This window comes from Sitophilus oryzae, unplaced genomic scaffold (genome assembly GCF_002938485.1).
Source record: "Sitophilus oryzae breed Bouriz unplaced genomic scaffold, Soryzae_2.0 scaffold_1057_pilon_pilon, whole genome shotgun sequence".
NCBI lineage: Eukaryota > Metazoa > Arthropoda > Insecta > Coleoptera > Curculionidae > Sitophilus > Sitophilus oryzae.
In genome coordinates, this window is record NW_022145679.1 from 502,971 (window position 1) to 527,508 (window position 24,538).

At 32.2% G+C, this 24,538-nt stretch overlaps 1 protein-coding gene and 1 pseudogene across 1 annotated transcript; both read right to left on the bottom strand.

The window, feature by feature from the left end:
* Window positions 1-309: 309 nt before the first annotated feature.
* LOC115875363 (synaptic vesicle glycoprotein 2B-like) lies at window positions 310-9,367 on the bottom strand. The gene is made up of 6 exons (XM_030890793.1): window positions 9,153-9,367; window positions 7,485-7,694; window positions 3,419-3,581; window positions 3,181-3,356; window positions 553-737; window positions 310-498 (listed from the first exon to the last, which is right to left on the bottom strand). Exons 1-6 carry the CDS (start codon window positions 9,226-9,228, stop codon window positions 310-312), a joined length of 999 nt encoding a protein of 332 aa, XP_030746653.1. The 5' UTR covers window positions 9,229-9,367.
* A 1,869-nt stretch (window positions 9,368-11,236) lies between these two features.
* LOC115875474 overlaps window positions 11,237-24,538 on the bottom strand; it is a 32,694-nt pseudogene continuing 19,392 nt past the window's right edge.

Consider the following 24,538-nt stretch of genomic DNA (forward strand, 5'->3'; position numbering starts at 1 on the left):
AACGTTTTTACAGAATTTTATTATTCCGCGAAATTCAAAAGTTATGGTCAATTTTCCAAATGGTAAAAAATGCAAAAAGACCCCATATCTCAGTTGGCAGTGAAAATATCAACAGGCGGTTTACGTCATTAAACGTGTCTCAGAAATCAAACCCATGACATCTATGTCGGTTTTGCTCTATCTAGTAAGGAAATAGGTTTTCTCTGTTAAAACAGACAGAAATTTCGACCACCCTGTACATTACTTGATGAACAACGACACATGTCACATCGAGTTTTGACAGTACATCCACAGGCGTACATCAACAACTTACCTCATTACGCTAAAGAACATGATGCTACAAGTAAGACAAACTTTCGCTAGATGAGGCGGATAGAACAACGGTTTAATCTGCTGCAATCCTTCTTTCAAGGCCTGAGTTGTGCTTCTTTGAGCAGTTACTTTCCCTCCATGTTTGTTATTTCCGTTCAGTTTAGTCTCGTCGATGAGCATTTTGATCTATAACAGCAACAAATCAAATTATTTTTACTGTAAGTCGTTTATACGGCTTACAGGATAAGAGCTTCTTGGTTCTCCTGTGTTGATGCTGTAGACTCTCCTCAGCACTTCCAAAGCTTTCTCGTTTTGTCCGCATGTCATGAGAAACTTAGGACTTTCAGGTAAAAACATGTAGAATAGACCGCTGGTGAATGCTGGTAAACCGCTTACAAGTAAGAAGATATTCCAAGAATGAAAACCTGAAAACATACTGAGTTTTTCAAATATTTATTTATACAGGGTGTTTCAAAAAACATGTGCCATCTCTCGTGGGGAGATTCCTCGCGTAAAAATAACATTTATTTTTCATCTCAACATAGGTCCGATTCTGCTTTGTTTCGTAGCTACAGGGTGTTAAAGTCTTAATAATCTTTCTATTTATTATAATTTTCTTCCAAGTACTTTTACTGATTCGAATGAAATTTTAAGGGTAAAGTATATATACAAAAAATACTAAAAAAACTTTTTTCGCTGGTATGTCTTGGAAAACCATGTCTGGGCGATTATGATGCACTGGCACTACCTGATTTATTATTAAATATATTATTACTATTAGTTATTGTTACTATTAGTCCAACCTACAGCAATAAATTAAAAAAATAATAGTATTTAAAATAATTACGAAAAACCTAATTTTAAAAAGTTGTAACATCCTGTAACTCTAAAACTATGCATTTCCATACCAATGTTTATAGGAACTTTTTTCATATTTTTTGATGAGGAATCAATGAATACGTATTTAAAACTTTTGCAAGTTAATAATATTAAAATGTTTTAAAAGTTCAGGCAGAGTAATAAAATAGCGTTTATCTCATAAAGGAGGCCCAAATCGACAAAATATCAAGAGACAACTTTTAATTGGCATAAGCAGTTTAATGCCAGTTAAAAGTTAACCAAACCAAACCAAACTATTTCGCTAACAAGAGAAAAAAAGTCAGTTTCGTACATGCTTTTTTTTTTAAAATAAAGACATATTCCATCAACATAAGTCCGATTCTGCTTTGTTTCGCAGCTACAGGGTTTTAAAGTCTTAATATTTTGACGATTTATTATAATTTTCTTCCAACTACTTTTAGCGCTTCGAATAAAATTTTGAGGGTAAAAGTTACTATAAATGCGACATATTTTAAAGCAAAAAAAGTGTCGACATATTCACCAGGGACGTGAATATGGGTTATTACTGGAATATTTTTCCAAAAAAAGCATGTACGCTACTGACTTTTTTTCTTGTTAGCGAATTAGTATAATATCATAAGAAGTTTAATGCCGATTAAAAGTGGTCTCTTGATATTTTGTCGATTTCGGCCTTCTTGATGAGATAAACGTAATTTTATTAATTTGCCTTGATCCGAGTCTAATAGCAACCTTTAAAAAATTTTAACACCATTAATTTGCGAAAGTTTTATACATATAAGTACTCATTGATTCCTTATCAAAAAATATGAAAAAAGTTCCTATAACCATGGCTATGAAAATGCATAGTTTAGAGTTACAGGGTCTTAATTTTTTTTAACACTTATGTTTCTTGTATTATCTTAAATATATATTTTTTATTCCAAATTGCTGTAGGTTGGACTAATAGTAATAATAGCTAATAGTAATAATATTTAATAATAAATTAGGTAAATATATAATTTATTAATTTTATTTTTATTTTAATTTTCTTAATTGTGATTAATAAAATAGAGTTTATCTCATCAAGCAGGCCGAATTTGACAAAATAATAAGAGATAACTTTTAGTTGGCATTAAACGGCTTATACAATTTTGATATCGCAAGAAAAAGTCACTGGCGCACGTGTTTTTGTTTTGAAAAATATTCCAGTGATAACCGATATGCACGTCCCTGATGAATTTATCGACACTGTTTAAGCATTAGAATATGTAGCATTTATAGTAACTTTTACCCTTAAAATTTTGTTCGAATCACTGAGGGTACTGGGATGAAAATTATACTAAATCGAAAGATTATCAAGACTGTATCATCTTTTAGCTACGAAACAAAGCAGAATCGGACCTATGTTGATATGAAAAATAAATCGTATTTTTACGTGAGAAATCTCCCCAAGAGATGGCACATGTTTTTTGAAATACCCTATAGATACATCTACTGGAATATTTAAATATTTAATAAAGGTTGGAGAGATGGAGGTTGTAAAATTCAAGTAGCTTTATTATTAACGTCTTATCTTATCTAAATTCAAATACACGATTTTTGAGGATTGTGCGAAGCATATACTCTGTCTTAACCGAGGTCTTAACACAAACTATAGTTTATCCAACGATTAGGTATGCATTATTTTAATTCAAAAGTTTGTTTTTAAATAAATCAAAATAAATAAATATAAATAAAATATGAACAGAGATAATGGTTCAAGTCCTATTCTTCCAGTTCTTTCTTTCTCTATTGCCCTAATTTCGGTTATTAAGTTGTTACGCTGAAGTGATTCTGACACGCTTGGCTAATTTGGTCAATTGGCTTGGTCAGTACCAACCGAGTGACTCTATAAATGCTCAATTTGTAGATAATAGATTAGTTCTAATTATCTGCTGATGGAGTTGGTGGTAAAACTAAAGTGTTTTGGTCTATTGTGTTTTATTTCCCTAATGTTCTTATGCTTAAAAAAATAAACGTGATACTTACTGTAGTCCCCAACAAAGAAGTCAATTTTATACGGTAAAATCAACCAGGCTATCAGTGGAAGGAACGCTGTTCCAAAACTATTACACGAACCAATAATAATTTGACACATGGGCCTGTATTTGGCGCTATGGAATTCGGACATATATGAACTTAGAGCTGCGAATGGTCCATTAATGCTACAATTTATAAGCGTTAAGTTACTGAAATTAGTATTTTAGAACAAGTACAATCAACATACATAAAGCCTTGTAAATATTTGGTGACTAGTAGTAAAGCAATATTTTGTGTCAAGGCACTTGTGAAAACAAATATGGAGTCGACAAGGAAGCCGATTACTAAAAGTTTTTTTCTTCCAAGGACATCAAATAGAAATCCCCAAATTATTGCACTAGAGATCATACCTAAAATTGCAAAAAAAATATTTACATATTTATAGATTATTGTTTACTAATTCAATTAAAAAGTACTGTAACCATTTAAAAAGAGCTCGTTTATGAAAGAAAACATATAATATCGGATTTTAAGGGATATTTAGATTATACCTACAGGCTTACCCATTGGAAGCAGTATAACACTTTAATTTTACTTTAAATTACTTTTATTTTACTGTTAGTTACTTTTATTTTCCTTTGTGGCGTTACAGGTAAAACCCTACAAGGGACTTGAACAAAAACTTTTTTGTAGGACTTATCCTGCATTAAAGTATTTACTAGCTTCAATATGTAAGCATACAGGTATCGTACTAAATATATCTAAAACTCGCAACCCGTTGGAACAACCAAACAACCAAGTCTCCCAATTTAATTACTTGGGCGTGAATATATCTCTTGTTACAGATTTTTTTTAGATGAAGCCAGGATAGAAGCAAATAAAGCAGCACGAATATCTGGCTATTTAAGAGATACCATTATGAAGTATTAAATTCATGCAAAGGAAAAACAAAATTCACATATACAAGACTTCTGTCAGGCTAGTTAAAAACAATGCTCAGAATAACAGAAATGAAAAGATTAAGAACGATATACGGAGTCACATTAAGAGATGGAATGCGAAACTGCGACCGTCAGAATGGAACTGGAAATACAATACATAGTGGAGGTGGGGAAGATCAAGAAGACGTGATTGAGAAGACCATTATGAAAGAATGGACCGCGACAGAATAGCAAAATGGGTGCGAAGGGTGCGAACAACAATTCCTAATACTTTCAGACCACCTGACGGACTTTCAAAAAGGTGGTACGAAAGTTTGACTTCTGTGTCACAAGAGGCTTGATAGCTGTTTTACACAGATATAATTCTATTGGAAGAAGAAGAATAACAGTAATATTAAAAACTTACATCGCTTACCACAAAACAAATTTTTGACTATCTTGGTGGAAATATTGTTAAGTTATTGGCTACATCGCTATAATAGCATGTAAAAACGCGTATACAAAAAAAATGGTCGGAGGTCTATTTTGCAAGAATTACCACTGGGGGTAATAGTGTTAAGTATTGAATATTAGCCCATATGCACGCCCTATATTCTTTATACTATCTGTAAGCGTAAATAGAATAAAGAATTTTAAAGAAGGCGTCCATTCTTCTCAATGAGACCTGGTTTAAAATTAAAGAGAAGTATAACTTTGAGTGTTTTTTATACTTCGTTAAGAATAAAGAATGTATATAGCACATTAAATAATAAAAAATTAAATAATAAAAAAAATATAGCACATTAAATAATAAGATAAAAATAAATTAAAACACTTTTTACATGATACGGTAATAGTGTAACCTATAAACTTGTTTAAATATTATTATATAGAACACAATCACATATTGTTAACTGTGAGAAAAGAGACATTAACCAAAAGAAAAACAAAAACAATGACCTTAAATCTCTCCAATAAATACAGGGTGTCATTGAAATGGTGTAAAAAATCTGGGGGGGGGGGATGCATATTAAGGGAGTTAGGGGCACTGAAAGGGTGAATTTAAAAAACGGTTGTTTTGAAATTGTAGGCTTAAAAAACGAGTAAAAATTTTGAAAAAAAATTGTTTGCCATAAATTTTGACCCTAAATCAAATGGTGATACTGAAAAATTATTTGGAAAAGCGGAAAGGGTAGATTTTGCAAGGGTAGGGGGTTGTTTCGCGAATAACTTTTTTGAGCTTATTTTTTTTACAACGTGGGTTCATTTTTTGAAAACTCCATACTTAAAGGTACTCTTGTTGCACATCGCCCAGAGTGATGGTTTTCGAGAAAATTGAAGGCAAAGAGTTTGCTCTAATGGGTTGCTAACTGGTTAATCAACATAAACTTATGAAAGTTATGGCGGTTCAAAAGTAATCAATTAGCTATCAAATAATTAATTAAAAAATCAAAATTTCATTATTTCTAAAACATCTTATTGCTTTAAAAAAACTAAATAACCCACTAGATTTCTACTTCTGGGACCACATGAAAGCTTTGGTTTACTCAGTACCGATTAATACTGAAGAGCAACTACGGCAACGCATTATTGATTGTTCCAATCAAATTCGGACAACACCAAGGATATTCAACAGGGTACGCAGATTTTGGAGAAGAAGAGCAGATGTCTGCATTGAAATGAATGGTCACTTTGAACATTTACTATGAATGAATTAAGGAATGTATTATTTTAATAAGAAATTTTGGTAATTTGTTTATTTCGTTTTTAAAGCAAAAATATGTTTTAAAAATCACGAAATTTTGGTTTTACAATTAATTATTTAATAACTACTTGGTTACTTTTGAACCGCCATAATTCATAAATTTATGTTGATTAACCAGTTAGCAACCCATCAGAGCAAACTTTTTGCCTTCAATTTTCACGAAAACCATCAGTCTGGGCGATGTGCAACAAGAGTACCTTTTTTGTAGGAAAGGGTATGTAGTTTTCAAAAAATGAACCCACATTGCAAAAAAAATAACCTCAAGAAAGTTATTTACGAAACAACCTCCTACCCTTGCAAAAACTACCCTTTCCGCTTTTCCAAATAATTTTTCAGTATAACCATTTGATTTAGGGTCAAAATTTATGGCAATGGATTTTTTTTAAATTTTATCTCGTTTTTTAAGCCTACAATTTCAAAACAACCGTTTTTTAAATTCACCCTTTCAGTGCCCCTAACTCCCTTAATATGCATTTTCCGCCCTATACTTATAGGAACTTTTTTTACTATTTTTAGGAGTACTATCACCCTCCGATTTTTTTACACCATTTCAGTGACACCCTGTATAAGCGACTATAAGATATTTCAATAAAAACGGTAGTAGATGGTATTAATAGTAATATATGAATTTATTATAACAGTGCTGTTATAAATAATGTATCAGTATCATCATGTAATTATCGTTATATATGATAACCGATTTTTATTAAAACATTTTTGTCACGGTTAAAGTGTACTCGTACTTGGACCATGTTTAATTTATGTCAATGATGACAGGGTATTGATAATTTCGATATCTACCAAATATCTCGAGAACCATTACCCGTATAACATTTATACCAACAGACGTTTTAAATGTATAATTTTTACTCAGTTGTTTTATACAGGTACGGACGAAAATTTATTACACTTCAAGCTACTTAAAAATATGTAGGTGGCGTCTTCTACAAAAAGTCATATTGATATCAAAATCAAATTTCTCATGTTAAAAAAGTCCCAGACACCAATTTTCATTCATATATTGACGTTACTTCATAAATTATTTGGAAAAATGGAGAAATAAAAATGAAACTTCTACACCCTGTATCTCCGAAACTAGGCATTTTTTTGGACATACATTTATACGAACTATTTTAGTTATTTTTATCTGCAGAACATGCTGCCGAAATTTCCGGAATACAGTTCGGACCACTCTGTATATTAAAAAACATCCTGTTACAGAAGACATGAAGAAAATGGGTCTGAGTAAATTGGAAACTGTGGAAACACTCTTATACCGGGTTATATCGGGTAGTGGCATCGTCGTTGAAAGCATAGGAAATTCTATGCAAATTTTGAGATGTTCAAATATTGGCACCCCTATTAATTTTACAGCTAATTCGTAAATAGGTTTTTAAAGGTCTGCGTATGGCTGAATACACATATCAAATTTGAACAATTTTGGACAAGCCGATTTTAAGTAATCTAAGATAAACTGCATCTATTTTTAAATTAAAACTGAACAGGTAACTATACAATACCACAAGTGGTAATAGCAAGTAAAAAAGTACCATTATTGCACAAAAAAGCTTATAGTAGAACTATATTACTATTAACTATTTTTAATAGTAGACTTTAGTAGAACATACCTGCATACGTTACTGCATTTAATAAGCCCTTATCATCTAAAGAGAGTTCTAAATCACATTGAGCAGCCACAAACGTATATGACATAGTCGACGTATCAAATACCGTACATAAACTCGCTGGTATAGCCAATACGAAGAGCAACAAATTGAATTTTCCAAATTTGGTTTCGGCAATGGCCTCCTCGAATGTCGCAGGATCCAGCTCTGACACTACAGATTATTCAATGCTTTAAAACATTAAAGCTTCAGACATGTCAACTAAATTGACATGTCTGAAGGAAAAGTACAGGGTGTCCCATTTTCGTGAATTTTATGGGGTTTCTTCTTGTTTGTGAGTAGACATACAAACATGCGGTATTTATGAAAGTAAAGATGCTATACAAAGATTTGTCAAAGCTTCCTTAGTTTCTGAAAAACAGGGCGAACTTGAAAATATATATTTCGAATTTTTGCGGTTATATATTATAGCTTTTCGAAAAGGTGAGAACTGAATCCCATAGAGTTTTTACGTAGAATCTAGTAGTAACTAATTTTTCGCTGGGATCTATAATTTTCAAAACCTGATTCAAAATTATGTTTTTTTTTAAATGTAACATCTTGTATATTATTTTATTTTATTTAATTTTTAAGTCGCTTTTCAAAAATATAATATGTTTAGAGATGGGCAAACACCCGGTATATTGTAATTTGGGTAAATACTCGATGTTTTATATTCGGTATATACCCAGTGGATATACACAGTGCATACACCCGGTATGTACACAAGTATCTTGTAATCTTGCTTATTTTACCCCACAAAGTCTGCACGATAGCACCACAACCTTAACTTTATCGAAAATACAGCACAACGCAGACAGTTCAATTTAGGTTAGGTGAATATTCGAATTTTACAACGGATTCCCCGACACTGACGAAATATTCTTTATTATACCTATTGGGTATTTACCCACCGCCTATTACTGAATATGTTCTATATTTGTTTTCATAAATGAGGTAAAAAAAGAGTTATTTAACTTTTAACTTAAATCAATCTGGTTTAGAAGTGTTTATTTTTTTTGTAAACTAATTTAACCAGATAATATTTCGATCGTGTTATCTTAATAATCTAAACTGAAAATAAACTTGTGCAGCTTTTAGGTAACAGCCGTCAATCAGAGTTATATATTTTTAATGCATTTATGCAATAATTTCAGACAAAGAAACTAAGATGGAATAACCACAAACCAAAATTTGACGTCGAATAACTTATTGCCGCCTGTGAAAACGTTAAGTAGAGCATTTTTTTACCTTGCTTTTAAAATTAAGTATAAAGTATATTATATTTTTAAAAAGCTCATAACAAGGCAAATAAAATAAAAAATAATATGCAGGGTATCCCTAACAAGTTACGCTACTGAATTCAACGTGAAAAACTCGTGGGACTCAGTTTTCACCTTTTCAGTATGTTGTAAGATACTCGATATACAAGGGAAGTCGAAAAAATTTAATTCGCCCTATATCTCAGAAAATAAGAAGCAAAAGACAAATCTGTGTACATACAGCAATTTTAGTTTCATAAAAAAGTAGGACAGTAATGTAAAAATCACACCTTTATAACTCTATACATAAAAGAAACACCCTGTAAAAAAACACGCAAATAAGACACTTATTTTGCAATGGGACACTTACCTCGTCTTGAGAGCGACTTAACATCACTAATAACACTAGCTTTTCTGCTGTCAATAAAATCTACTTCAGTCTCCATATTGAATATTGGGTTGTTCGATTTACCGACCTATTCATTTAAACACTGTGGCTATCATGGCCCATAATAAGGCAATTTTGTATAAGAAAAACTCATTTTAGGTGTTTAATTTTGGATTAAGTTGTTCACTTGAACGAAAACTAACATTCTTTCTTTAACAATTTAACAAAAGCCTAGCATAGCAAATATTTATATTTGGTTTAGTGTGTTACAGGGTGACTACATATTCGATTTTTCATTTAAGGTTTTTATTGCCATTTTTTTTTAAATAGAGTGGTAACGCTGTAGCATTGAATTTATCATCATCATAATAATTTTCAGCTTATATAACAATTTCCAATTATATAGGGAACAAATTCCTTTGTTTCAGATAGGTCATTTTTTGTTACTTATAATTTCGGCTTATACTATTTGTTATTTTATTTGCTGCAGGAGCCAGTTTCATCTATTTTTTATATGTATTGGTACCCCCTTTCTCTGATAGATATGTTAAGGACACCCGGTAAAATAAAAGTCAGTATGTTATATTTATCAATCTATTAAGAAAAAAGGAGAAGTAGTGTCAAAAATATTTTGAACCTCTCTTAACATAACAAATTAATACATTTCATTTTTTTTTCATTTTTTGGGTAGTTTATAGCTGGTTTATAGTATCATCAAATCAATAGCAATAAACCAGATAGAAACCTAATTAATATACCTATTTTACTTTTGTTTTAGGATTAAAACTGGACCCGAAAATGGTTGAGAGTCATGATTCTCGTAAAGTCTTCTTTGCTTGGATATTCACTTTGTTATTGCAATTATCATTGCATTAATGTGATTTAATAATCTTAAAATAAACTAATTTAAAAAAGTGCCAGAATGTCTGGGAATGGCTGCAATAACCAGGAAGCCCTTTAATGCCCTTTAAAAGAATTGGCCGATTGTTTCCTGCAACAGTCACTTCTTCTGCATTTAAAATTTGTAGGTGGGTGGAATAAACACTGCTATTGTTTGTTATTATATTATAAAAATTATATTTATTTTTATGTATAAATAAATCTGTATGTTTATAAAACAGTACAATTTTTGCTTTTTTTATAATTTCCCTTTATAATAGTAGTATTCTTTCGTTCTGAAAGAAACTGAAAATTTTCACTTAAACTGATTTATTCCCCACCCCACGTTCCCTTTACGTGGTATACTACTAATATTGGCTAATTTAAATTTCCCGCCAGCCAGAATATGCGATAATGTCTTACGATACGTTTTATACCTATCTCTTTCTTTTTTATATGAAGCACACATAATAAAGAAAGATAGCAATAAAAACGTACGTCCTGCCATGGTCCTGCTAATTGGTTTCAAAATTGTTATTCTGAGTTGCGCTACGGGAACGCGGTCCCACTCTTTACCGTGAGATTTGTCAGTCTCTTTTTATTTATTTTTCATAACCATTGCTGACCCCGTTTTTTCGATCGTATTATAGTTGGAGTATGATAAAAAAAAACGGCGACATCAAGCATCAAGTTGCCTTGTTTGTTTTATTTTTCTATCATACAGTATATACTATGCAATACAGTGAATTTTAGTGTACCTATTGAAATAGTTTTGAAAAAGACACTATTAGAAAATATTTTTTATTAAAATAATATTTTTGTGTGTATATTTGACAGACCTTCAAATGTGGTGAAATTTGAGGCAAAACCGTTAACCGAAAGAAAATATTTAATTTAAAAAAAGAACAACCATAGTATAAACCATATTTAAGTCACCCTGTACATCTTTGAAAATATTTTTAAACGTGTTTTACAGCATACTTTTTAATATAAATTGGATTTAAAAAGTGAAATAGATAACCTGTTTTCGAACTTGGACACCCTGTAAATCAAAAGCATTTATATTACAAAAAAACTTCGATAAGTATGATGTGTAAAAATGTATATTATTTTATTCGTTCTAAAAATACGAAAGTAAATAAATTAAAATAATTGCTTTTAAAACTAAATCCTAAAAAGACATCGTCACAGATAAAAAATTAAAGTAAAAAACATCACAATATGTCGTCACTTAAATCTAAAATTATTGTCTCTCTTTGTACAGGGGGTGTCAAACATTTTCCAGTTAATGGGAAAAATATTATATAATTAAGTATCGGAAAAAAGTATAATAAATCAGCCATGTCTAGCAACAACAAATTTATTTTGGTATGTATCATACAAGTAAATGAAAAGTCACTGTGTAATTACATTTGAAAAACGTAGTATTGTATATCAAAATATTGAAGAAAAAAAGTTTAGTATTTAGCTTTATGTATGCTAGCTAATTTTAAAAAATATACAGTTAGTTTCGAAAAATAATAATTTTTAGATCATGTTATGACTAATATTACTGACTAACTCAACATGTTTCTTTTAGATACTGGGTCTTTTTTTGAACTATCGGTAATAATTTTTTTTTCCTTTCCGTTTGGGAACTATTTTGACACACCCTGTATATCTACGTAGATCGAGAAAGATAAGAGCGCTTTCCAAATATTTATCGGACAAACACAGAGAGTGACAAGAGAAAATCTAAAAGGTAGAATACGTAAGGAACGCTACACTACGCTGCTACTGGATGGTGATGTAATCCTCGTTTCTCGGTATTGCCAGGCACAGGATTCCGCTGGCCATGAGCAGGAATCCGAATAAGTAAACCGGAATGATGCAGTTCATGTCAAGGAGGATGCCGAAGATTAGGTTGCCAAAGATGGCGCCTAAACGGCCGGAAGTTGCAGTTAGGGTGAGTGATAATGCCCTGGAAGAGAAGAATAATGTTTTACAATATATTACAACAAATCAACTTAATATTTTGATTAGGTTTATTATTTGAGGTTAAATTTAGGCACCAGATACGTTTAGATATACAGTTGGTCCCCGGATTGTCTTGAATATTTTTAATTTTTTAATTAATTATTTTGAAAAAGAAAAAACTTTTTTATCAATGACATTTTGAGAAAAATGCATTCTTCATAAACATTTTCCTTGTTCTAAAATGGTTAATGTCGTTTACATGTTTCCAAATTTTCATACCGTTTTAGAGAAAATTAAGAAAAATATGAAAATATGGTTGAATTTTTTGAAGTCCTAAAAATCAAAAAGCGTATCTATGGTAATGTCAATTCGATTTCATTATTTGATAGATGTTTATCATGTTACAAAGAAAACAAGGTATGATCGATAGCGGCTACAATTTCGTTAAGTTTGAACATACCACCTGTGACGTCATACGCCATACAAAAAAATATCCATATTGTTCAATTGACACTAATAATAAAAGCCCTAAAATAGGGAAAAATTAGGACATAACCCCACAAGTTATGTCAAATCATGGAGCTTGACATTTGAAAAATTATTTTCACATTTATTATGTGTCATCTGTTTGACAAAATATTGCGAGATTGTCGACCAATGGTGCCGTTTACCGCCTGTGACGTAGTGACCAATCTGTGCAATACCTTGTATTCTTTGTACTATGGATGTTTATTATTAATTTTGATTAACGTCATATTCTTTGCTGTTGTTAAAGTATCATATTTTCCGATAACTATCATCGCCCTTTCCGTAGCATTGAATTAAATAAATTTTGTGCTTCTTTAACATTTCAAACCAACAAAAAATATTACGCTAATTAAATTTCTATGAATAACAATCTATTAAAGAATGAAAACGAAGTTATATTATCATAGAAACGCGTTTTGATTTTTAGGACTTTAAAAAATTCAATTATATTTTCATGTTTTTTTATTTTCTCTAAAACGGTATGGAAATTTGGAAAAGTATAAACGGGATTAACCATTTTAGAACAAGCAACAATTTTTATGAAGAATGTATTTTTCTCAAAATGTCAATAATAAAAAAAGTTGTTCCTCTTGTAGAGACAATCCGGGGACATAAAATATACCCGATATCTCATATAAAGGCGGATTCTCAGGATTCTCATGACTCGTGTACTTGACAAACCTTTTTTATTGGGATATACTTACCATGTTGTGTGAGTGATTTCCTTGTGCAATTATTTGTCATTCGTCTCACCGCGCGTGTGTCAAGTTAGTTGCAAAAAAATGTTGTTGAAAAGGTAGTGTAATTGCCAAGTTCGCAAATATTGGCGTACTTGCCAAGTACACGAGTTTTCAAAATCCTCCTTTATGTGAGTGGTTTCCTTTTGAAATTATTTGGCACAAGTCGCGCCGCGTGAGCGCCGAGTTTGTTACAAAAAAATGTCTACAAAGATAGTATACTTGCCAAGTATGCAATTATTGGTGTACTTGTACAAACATTTATTATTGGTATATAGTTGCCAAATCGTGTGAGCGATTTACTTGTGCAATTATTTGTGACTCGTCGCGCTGCGTGAGCGTCAAGCTTGTAGCTAAAAATGTTGTTTACAAAGATAGTATACTTGCCAAGTACGATGGCGCATTCTCACGACTCGTGTACTTGACAAACATTTGTAATTCGTAGATATACAGGGTATACATGGTGCATCGGGCATCTATACAGAATTTCTAAGTTATTTATTATAGGAAATATACGTCGTATCCTCGCCAGACCCTGAATGACAATAAAAAATACTTGCCAAGTACACGAGTTGTCAGAGCCCGCCTTAAGAATGTACTCCACTAGGATATTGTATGATCTCAAAAAAAAATACTAAGATCACTAAATTCGTGAAAAATTACTTTAAAAACTTTTATGCAAAAATTATGATAAATCATTTATTAAAAGGGTGATAAATAAGTAATCTTATAATAATATCCTCTACAGTTTGACAAATATAGGAAGAGACTTGAGGATAGCACCGGTCGCGCACATGATAGAGAGAGAACGCATTCGGCGGAAGAGAGATGCAGTTACGCTACGACAAATATGATTAAAGCAAATTTGTGTGCTGTCCACTGCGCATCGAGGGGCGTCTCTTATTTTATATTTCTCACGTCTCTAGCTATAAATATTGTTAAGTTGTACATGAATATATCAAGAATTTATTATAAAAGTGAATTTAAATCTGACGATTGTTTTTAAAAAGCGAGCAAAATTCCCAGACAGGAACAGCCTTTCTAAGATGTTCAAACAAAATATTGATAAGTGTATTAAAAAATGTGCGTACTTCTTTATTGTTGAATTTTGATGGTATTATTTTTTTGTTCTCTGCTGAATGATTTTTTAAACGTACACGTTTCTTTAAAGGCTGTGTCAATAGTGGAATAAAAGTATTAGAACTTATGCAATTTAAATATGTCACGGCTTGCAAAATAAAACACTAGTTCACCACAATAATACATCAAAACACTTTACTTTTAACACTAGATATGCAACCGAACTTGAATTGTGATCATCTGATCATCTGCTGATGATGTTAAAGTAAACTGTTTAGGTATATACAGGGTGGCGCCTCTCATACGACGCGTAGGCTCCAAGAAGAACGGTAGTTTATATCAAAATGATTTTTTTTTGTAATAGAATACCAAATATATTTATTGATTTTCGGATTCTAGAAAAAAATAAAAGTGAGTTTTATTAAAGAAGCATATGCCTAAAATGTAAGGATTTTGACATATTTCACGCTTTGTGAAAATGAACAATAAATTTTAAATTTCAATAACAGCTACCTAAATTTTAATTTACCCTGTATAGCCTCATATTTAATTACAATAACCATAGTATGTTAAACCTAATTAAAATTTAACCCGGAAACCTATACAGGGTGAGACAAAATTAAGATGGAACATTGATCGCTTTTAAAAGCAAGTTACTAATTTATTTTAAATGAAACACCCAGTATATTATTCCGGTATTTAATGGGAAATTTATATATCTTCAAAATATTATTAAGGTTGCCTACCCCTCAGACAAATATTTTCCTGGATATTTCAATTTTTATGATTTTGCGTCAGTATCCCAGATAGCACATTTACGTTCTTTTCATATGCGAAGCAAGTGACTTTGGGGAACAACAATGTTCTATTCACATTCCTTTTTTTCATTGGGAACATATATGGCACATGAATAGCAGAGATTACGTTCCACCCTATTCAAGTGATATGGAAGTGCGTTTTACATTCCAAGATATATTGTATGAACGTGAATTATATGTTCGTAAAAGAATGTATTTAAAAATAATATTCCAATTATATGATATTCATGTTTTTAATATTCTATATTTATGCTTTTCATATGTTTTTCATATTTTTTTGTTATCTACAGAGGCAAAATAAAACACTAATTTACCACAATACACCAAAACACTTTACTTTTGCACAGGACGCGCGTTTCGCTAACCGTGTTAGCATCATCAGCAGATGGTTAAAATTTAAGTTTTAATCATCTGCTGATGACGTTAACATGATTAACCAAACAAGCGTCCAGTTCAAAAGTAAAGTGTTTTGGTATATTGTGGTGAATTAGTACTTAGATACTTAAAATTTATTGCAAACCATAATTTAAGAAGATATTCTAAGGTCATGCTGATAATATACCTTTAAATCACATTTATAGTAGAATGTACTATTCATATGCCATACTTATTAAAAAAAGAATATACTTATAAGAACTTAGGTGGAATATTCTTAGAATGTAAATGTTCCTTTTGTGCTATCTGGGTATATCTTTATTATTTAAAAAATCTAGGTGGCTGGTATATACATCTTGTTAATTTAACAAAAATTGAGGCATGTAAAGTAGAGTAAAATACTCAACTCAAATGTCAATGCATCTATACATTTTTTATTTAACATTATTTCTATATCTGGCTTAAACTTTGACGTTTGTAAAAAATGCCACCTGAATATAATTATCTTACTGTTATAATCTTACCTTAAACTAGTGGGGAAAAAGTCTACTATCACACAAAATAGTACTGCTTCTAAAATACTGGTCAACGCTTCAAAGAAGCACGAGAGTATCAAAACTTGAATGCTGTTCGTTACCCAGTTTAGTGAAATCGTCACTATACCTGAACAAACCAGACAAAAAACTGCAAATAAAAAAATCATTATGTATATTAGTATGAAGTTATTATTTTTTTCTAATAGCTGTATATTTTTCTAATTCTCTTTGAGTTTTCAATAGTAAAGAATAAAATATCTATAAGTATATTAAAAGAAGTGACTCACCTAATACTACTTTTTTTCCTAACTTATACATAAAATAACTTAAGGATACTGAAGTAGGAATGCAACTGAGTGCTATAAGTAACGTTTCCAAAAACACTTTGTTCTCAATGAATGGATCACATTCACTGTCGTGATGTTTACTGGGCTGAATATGAGTTTGTGATATCGCACATACTCCTCTCGTGTTATTGGAATGTTTCATTCCAATACTGTCAAAACGTTCAAAAATCTCAGGGAACCATAATACCAATGTGTAGTAGCTAAAAAAATATAATTAAAGATATAGTTAAATTTCATTATTTAGTTATCAACACAACCAAATTGGAACTTTTGATTTTGATTTTGGTCATTATACAGGGTGAGTTTCCTACGATGTTCTCTATGGGTATCTTGGAAACTACTGGAAATAGGAAATCGGTTAAATGGGGAAAGAATTGCAGTTTTGTGGGATCATAATTATGCGCCTTTCAGTATCATTTTTTTTTAAATACCTATCTTTTCTTCGAAAAATTACTGAGTTATAGCTAATTCTTATCATTTATAAACAATTTCACTTAGTTAGCCATGGAAACAAGTTCAATCGCCGTTGCTCTCAGAAATGTGAGGCTGTCACATCCAAACTTTGTAAATTAAAATAAAAAAAATTGTAAATATGAATTTTTCAAATGAAGAAAAGCGTGTTCATCAATAGAGTGGTTTCGCGCATCAATAGAGTGGTTTCAACATGACTTTCATTATGACACACCACCCCCCACCCCTCATAATTAAAAAAGATGTGAAAAATTATTTATATCATAATTATACAAACGCATGGATAGGAAGAGGTGGACTAATTGCATGGGCCTCCTCGATCACCTGACCTATCCATTTTAGATTTTTTTATGCGGTATAGTTAACAATAAGGTTTACAAAAGAACTTATGAATTAGGAGAGGCACTCGAAGTGGTAGTACGAGAGAAGTTTAATTAAGTCGACTGTGAGAATAGGTAGTAATTCAGTTTTAAAAATATGTAATTCAAAACAATAGCGGATTTATTTTAACATTTTCTAAAATATATTGAAGTAATGCTTTTAAAGTGTATGTAGTGATATTATTTTTTTAGGTTTTGGTTTGTGCAATGTAAATTGTAAAGAACCATTTAATGATATATTCTGACTTTTTATAAGTTATAAATCATAACAGAATAAGAATATCATGCAATCTAAGTGAAATTAGTCAAGAAATATAAGAAGCTATAACTAAATTTAACTTTTCTAACATGTCTTGAAAACCGTTCTCTAAAAAACGTAACATTCACCGGTCAACGTATCCGGGAAAATGTGGTCAACAAAAATTGAACCAATAATCCTACACGCTTTTCTTCATTTGAAACAATCATATTTACAATTTTTGTTTATTTTAATTTACAAAGTTTAGATGTGACAGCTTCACACTTATGATAGCAAAGACGATTAAACTTTCCATGGCTAACTAAGTAAAATTGTTTAAAAATGATAAGTTTGGCTATAACTCAGTAATTTTTCGAAGAAAACATATTACAGCTTATATCGCTGAAAAGCTTAAAAAATGGCGCTTTTTATGAAGTCATGGGCAACTATGGTTTCCATTTAAAAAAACATATGTTTGTGTTTTATGTCAAAAATGACAGGTTTTAGAATAAAAACGGAGGACACGGTCTCATTAAGGATGTGATTATCTACAACTTTTATCTGAAAACTTTTTGTCTAAAATAGCTTATAATGGAATTAGGCACAATTTTTAAAATAGCCAAAATTTGTTTTTTTTTCGAAATATCTAGTAAGCCATGAACTTTTTAACTCCACAAAACTGCAATTCTTTCTCCATTTAACCGACTCTCTATCTCCAGTAGTTTCCGAGTTACCCATAGAGAACATCGTAGGAAACTCACCCTGTATTATACTGATTTTAATCTCTGAAAAATCTTCTATTCAAATTATTCTTGAATTCTTCATTATAAAAATATCTAAAGAAGTGTAAATTACTGTATAATAATTATTTTAAGGGTTTTAACGGTAAATTTTTTTATCGTAGTTTAATAAAAGAAACACTTTTTTTTATTAAAACATTATTTACCTGGCCATTAAACCAAAGTCAGCAAAGCAAGTAATACCCAAATATCGTAAATACTGATGGCTTCTCAGAGTTTCAATCAAATCGTGCAATTTGGAAAGACTGTCTTTCCAGAAATTCTTCTTTTCGTTTTTATGCTTTTGTTCCATCTTATTGTTGTTGTCTTCTTCTTGCAAATGATGAACCTGAAACCACGATTGAAAAAATATCAGTGCATATAAAATATCAGTAGTATATACAGGGTGAGTTGTCTATAAAATAGAATTACTTATAGCAATTTCCGAAAGATTTCGAACTATTTTCTATATTGAATGAGTTTTTTTTAATTCACACATCCTTGATTTTTCAACAAAAAAATGGCAAAGGACAGAAAATATTTGCCTTCCGGCAAATATTTCTTTTTGGGATGCTTTTTCTTTAAACAATTACTTTCTCAGGTGGTATTACATTGTCACATTGTCAACGACAGAATTCCATTTTTTTAATAATAGAAGACTTAAAAACCTCAGACGAAAAATATTACGTTAATTATATAATTACTTAATCTCTAAATAAACACATTAATGCATTAGATATATTAATTATTAAATATAAAAATTATACAATTTAAATATTTGAAAAAAATTAAAAATAAGTTTGGAGTATGGAGAATTTATTTTACAGAACCTGTAGAGATTAATAAAAGAGTATGAAAATTTAGAAACATACCAGCTGTGGCCGAAAAAATGGCCCCAAATGGCTGAAAAATCAGATTTTCGCAAATATCTGCCAAGATATGTAATTTACAATTACAATTTTAATAAAAAAAATTATTCGTGGGTGGATAATATTTCAGACCAAATGGGGAAGGTACCTAAACCATTATATCCTGGAAAATGGACAGGAACAATATACTTTGAAAGAGTTGCAAGATGTTGCAGGTAATTTTGAACTTTTATCATTGATTTCCATCTCCTCTCCTCATTGATGTTTGTTACCTATAAAGTTATTATTGCAATTTTCTTTTGTTTGCGACACTTTCCGGAAATCCCCAAAAAGTGAAAAAAGCCACTCACAAATAGTTGTTTTTTTAATAAAATATGATTAAACTAATACTTCAAACTTTCTGAGTTGCTTAAAGATACTTACTCTAGGAACAACTGTTAAAAAATCATGACAAATAAGCTATTATTAGTGAAAATATGAATAAGTTTGTAAAAATCTGAAAATCTTTCGGGCAAGGAATATGTTTGCCCGTTTTTTTTATCATAAAATATGACAAAATTCAAACAAGTTCCAAAATGTGATAACTCTTGCCTCTCCCTTTCAAATGAAATTCGAATCATCAAAAAATATTAAATTTTAGCCAGTTATTAAACAATTCATCCTATCAATCAATGATACGCTTATAAAATCTATCTTCGGAGCCGTTCAGACTTGGGGGGGAAATTCAAAGATCTTCGAGGCGGAATATCTCGGAAGTAGTTTTCGAGATATTCCGCCTACGTAACTAACTCTAAAATTCTACGTAAAAAAATTATAAGGATCATTTTTGTAGATCATTACCAAGGCTTGATTTTTTATTCCTGTAAATTGTATATTTTGGCAGATATTTAGGGTTATTTGGGGTTATTTTTTCGGCCAATGCTACTCTCCAAATGATACACAATCCGCCTAAAAAGTCAAGAAGGACAAATTACGACAAGATTTGGGTCTTTTCTTGTCCTTATTTACTGGACTATGAATGGTTTTGTAAGAAATAAAATGTATTAAGGCCTGCCTGGATATTAATTTATGTTTGTTTTCTAGCGATTCTGAAATATACACACATGGCAAAAATTATTGCATATATCGTTTAAAAATATACGGAAAGGAATTTAAATAATCTTTTTTTATACATAGTTATGTATAAAAATAATCTGTAATAAACATTTTTTTGTTAAAATGGATATAGTAAATACCGTTTATCGTTCAGGCCCAATATTATTACAAATTCTTGCACATTTCGATTTGTGGTAAATTTAATAATTGTTTTGGCCTTAAAATGCCTAGAAACATTATTTCACAGTTTATTAGAGTTAGAATAGTAACACTGTCTCAACAGGGCTACCGGCAAGTTGTAATAGCTGAAATTGTAGGAGTTAACCAAAGCGATGTTTCGCGAATATTAAAAAAAATCAGGGAGACAAACGAGGTTACAGACCGGCCTGGAAGAGATAGAAAGAGCTACTGCTGAGGTAGAAAGAGCTACTACTACTGCTGTGCAAGACAGTCAAATATCCCTAATTGCACGACGCAATTCCCTGCTTGTTAGTACTGCTATTAAAAATGAGCTAGCTCGCCTTGAAGGAGTAAATGTTTCAAGAAAGACCATAGCAAGAAGACCCCATGACAGAGGATTACATTTAAGGAGGCCTCTACGTGTTCCAAAGCTTAATTTACAGCACAAAATTACGCGACTACAATGGGCTGAGAAGATGAGAGCAAATGAACCTAATTGGAATTTTGTTATGTTTAGTGATGAAACAAGAATAGGACTAGTGTCAGACACGCGACAAACTTTGGTCTGGAGAGCATCTGGCAGACGAGCACGCTTGAATGCAGCTCATCCCCGTGTCCCGTTTCAAGGGGGAAGCATATTGTATGAGCAGGTATAGTGCACGGAGCTCGAACTCCTCTTGTTTTTATTGATGGCACAATGATAGGTGCCTCATATCTTAGAGACGTTTTAGAGCCTATTGTGCGTCCATTTCGAGGGGCAGTGGAGGATGAATTTGTTTACATGGACGATGATGCTCCTCCCCATCGCACTTTAGCGATTCGCGAATTTTGTGAGGAACAAGGTATAAGAAAACTGTGGTGGCCAAACTGTGGACTTCAGATATGAATGTGATCGTGCATGCTTGGGACATGCTAAAACGCCATATTGCCAAAAGGAATGATCCCCACCGTACCTTAAATGAATTGAAAATTCCTGCGCGCGAAACATGGGAAGCAATTCCTCAACATTTTCTGGACAACTTAATTGAGAGCATGCCACGTCGTCTCACAGCTTGCATTGAGGCTCGAAAAGGCTATACAGAATATTAGTTGCGAGAAATAATTAAAATTTTTACAATATTTTCTGTTTAAAATAAAATTTGTTTTTGTTTATTTTCACTCATTATGAAATAAAATTATAATAACAGCCTCTAGTTGCACTTAGAATTTTAATTTTATATTAGTTAGTCGTGTAGTAGCTCCCAGGCTAAGGAGACACAGAGCCCTCTTCTCTGACCTCACTTAGTCAAATCTCAGTAGACGCGTCCAAGTCGCGGGAGTGGGCCCGACTCAAACGAGTCGGTGGCTGAGTTCTACTGGGGACCCAGTGTTGCGGGATTATAACGCAACCCCCTGCCCAGGGATACGGGTGAAGACCATATCGGCGGAAAAGGAGTAGAAAATAGTTTTCGGAACGGCGGACCCGGCGTATGTGGCAACCCTGCCTTCAGGGATTGTATGAAGGCACCTGGTGAAGGGAAGCAGCGATCACCAGTACCAGCTCAAAGCGTAAGGAAAATGATTCACGCCCGGTTTGAGTCTGGAATTTCACAAGCACGACTGCATCAGTTTTAAAGGTTGTGATACTGCGATGAGGAAGGCCACGGGAAACCACCTCATTATATATTCCCAAGTAAATCACAATGACTATACACGAAAGGAAAACGGCCCCTAGTCTCCGGCAGGTCTTAAATGACCAAGGGGTGCTAAGAATCCCCGGAAGGAAAAACTTTTGTAAAGTAGACTTAAGGTTAGCGACGTGGAATGTAAGAACACTTTTTGCAGCTGGCAAACTTGCAAATGCGTGCAAAGAAATGAAGCGACTTAACATTAACATCCTTGGAATATGTGAAACCCGGTGGACGGGTTCGGGACGAATTCAGTCAATGGACAAGATTTTTTATCATTCTGGAAATAACACTGGTACTCACTCTAATGGAGTAGGAATACTGGTAGATGAGAGCTTAAGCAACTCTGTATGCAATTTTGTGCCAATATCAGATAGATATATGATGATACAAATAGAAGGAACCCCGTTAAACGTGAATATTATCCAGACTTATGCTCCCACTTCAGAAAGTTCAGAAGAGGAATTGGAAAGATGGTACGATGAATTGGAACAAGTATACAAGTTAACTAAACAACATGACATTAATATAATTATGGGCGACATGAACGCAAAGGTTGGCGAAGGACCAATAAATAACATTGTTGGAAAATACAGGCTAGGAGTGAGAAACGAGCGTGGAGAAAGATTGATAGAATGTTGTCAAGACCACAACATGACAATTACAAACACTCTATTTAAGTTGCCTAAAAGAAGATTATATACCTGGAGATCCCCTCAAGATAATGGCATCAGAATAGTTCGGAACCAGATAGATTTCATTTTAATAAACCAGCGATTTAAATCATCTGTTAAAAGCGCAAAGACGTTTCCAGGCGCAGATATTAATTCCGATCATAATCCTGTTGTTGCAAATATAAGACTAAAATTAAAATTTACTGGAAAAAAACATTCATATAAAAAAATAGACATCAAGATGTTGAATAACGAAGACGTAAAAAACAGAGTACCCCAAGAAGTTAATGATGCTTTTCAGGAAGTGAGAAACACCGAAGAAGATATAAAAACCACCTGGAACGCATTAAAAACACCCTTAGTTAAAGCCACACACACACATTTAACTGGCCTAAAAACAAAGAAGAAACAATGGATGACGGACGAAATTCTCCAACTTATGGACCAGCGCAGCGCAGAGAACATAAAGGTCGAGCTGCTATAGCGTATAAACGTTGCAATAAGGAAATTAATAAAGCAATAATCACAGCTAAAGAAAAGTGGATTTCAGAGAAGTGCGTGGAATTAGAAGACTTACAAAAGAAACACGACTCGTTTACATTACACAAAAAAATAAAAGAATTAACTGGACCAGCACAACGTTTTTGTCCTCTAACAATTATTAACTCAGATGGTACACTGTGTTCAACCGTACAAGAAAAAATACAAGTATGGGAATAACACATGAAAGAACTTTATAATGACTATAGAGAAGAACCAACAGTAAGACCAACGGTTGATCAGGGACCAGAAATTCTCAATAGTGAAATATTGCAGGCAGTTAAACAACATAAAAAAAAAACAAAAGTCCAGGCCCTGACAAGATATATCCAGAAATACTTAAATTAGTATCAAAAGAGAACGTAGATATACTGACTATGCTTTTTAACAAGATCTATGATAGAGGAAAAGTACCTGATGACTGGCTCCACTCAACTTTTGTACCGCTTCCGAAAAAACCATCAGCTCGACATCTCAGTGACTACAGACTTATTAGTTTAATGAGTCACGCACTGAAAGTGTTACTTAAAATAATACATAACAGAATTTATAAGAAGTGTGAGCAAGAAAGCGGCTATGAACAGTTTGGGTTTAAGAGTGGATTGGGAACACGAGAGGCCTTATTCTGTTTACAATTGATGGCGCAGAAGTGTACAGACCAACAAAAACCAATGTATGTGTGTTTCGTAGATTTCGAAAAAAGCATTCGATAGAGTCAAACATACGAGACTTATCGAAATGTTGTATGAGTTGGGAGTTGACAGCAAAGATGTAACACTTCTGAAAAATATATATTGGCAACAAACAGCCTACATGAAAATTGAAAATGACAATTCCAATCCAGTCAATATACAGAGAGGAGTAAGACAGGGATGTGTGCTGTCTCCTTCGTTATTTAATGTTTATTCTGAGGCGATTTGTCGGGAAGCTTTCTCTTCAACAGATTGCGGTATTAAAGTCAACGGCGAAGTCATTAACAACATTAGATTTGCCGATGACACAGTTCTTATTGCCGATTCTGATACTGGTCTCCAGAGTTTAGTGGAACGACTTGAAGGCTCCTGTAAGAAATACGGGATGAAGATCAATTCTCTTAAAACTAAAGTCAAAATGTACCAATTCCTATTAAAATAGAGGGCAATACCTTAGAACAGGTCTACAAGTTCAAATATTTGGGGTCCTGGATAGTTAACACCTTGAACAACGACTTGGAAATAAA

Coding starts and splice junctions, on each gene's coding strand:
- LOC115875363 (XM_030890793.1), bottom strand. CDS start 9,228: ATGGAGACTGAAGTAGATTTTATTGACAGCAGAAAAGCTAGTGTTATT. Junction 3,582..7,484: donor AAATGCAGTAACGTATGCAG/GTATGTTCTACT, acceptor TTGCAATTTTAG/GTATGATCTCTAGTGCAATA. Junction 738..3,180: donor CTTCTTTGTTGGGGACTACA/GTAAGTATCACG, acceptor GTATGTTTTCAG/GTTTTCATTCTTGGAATATC.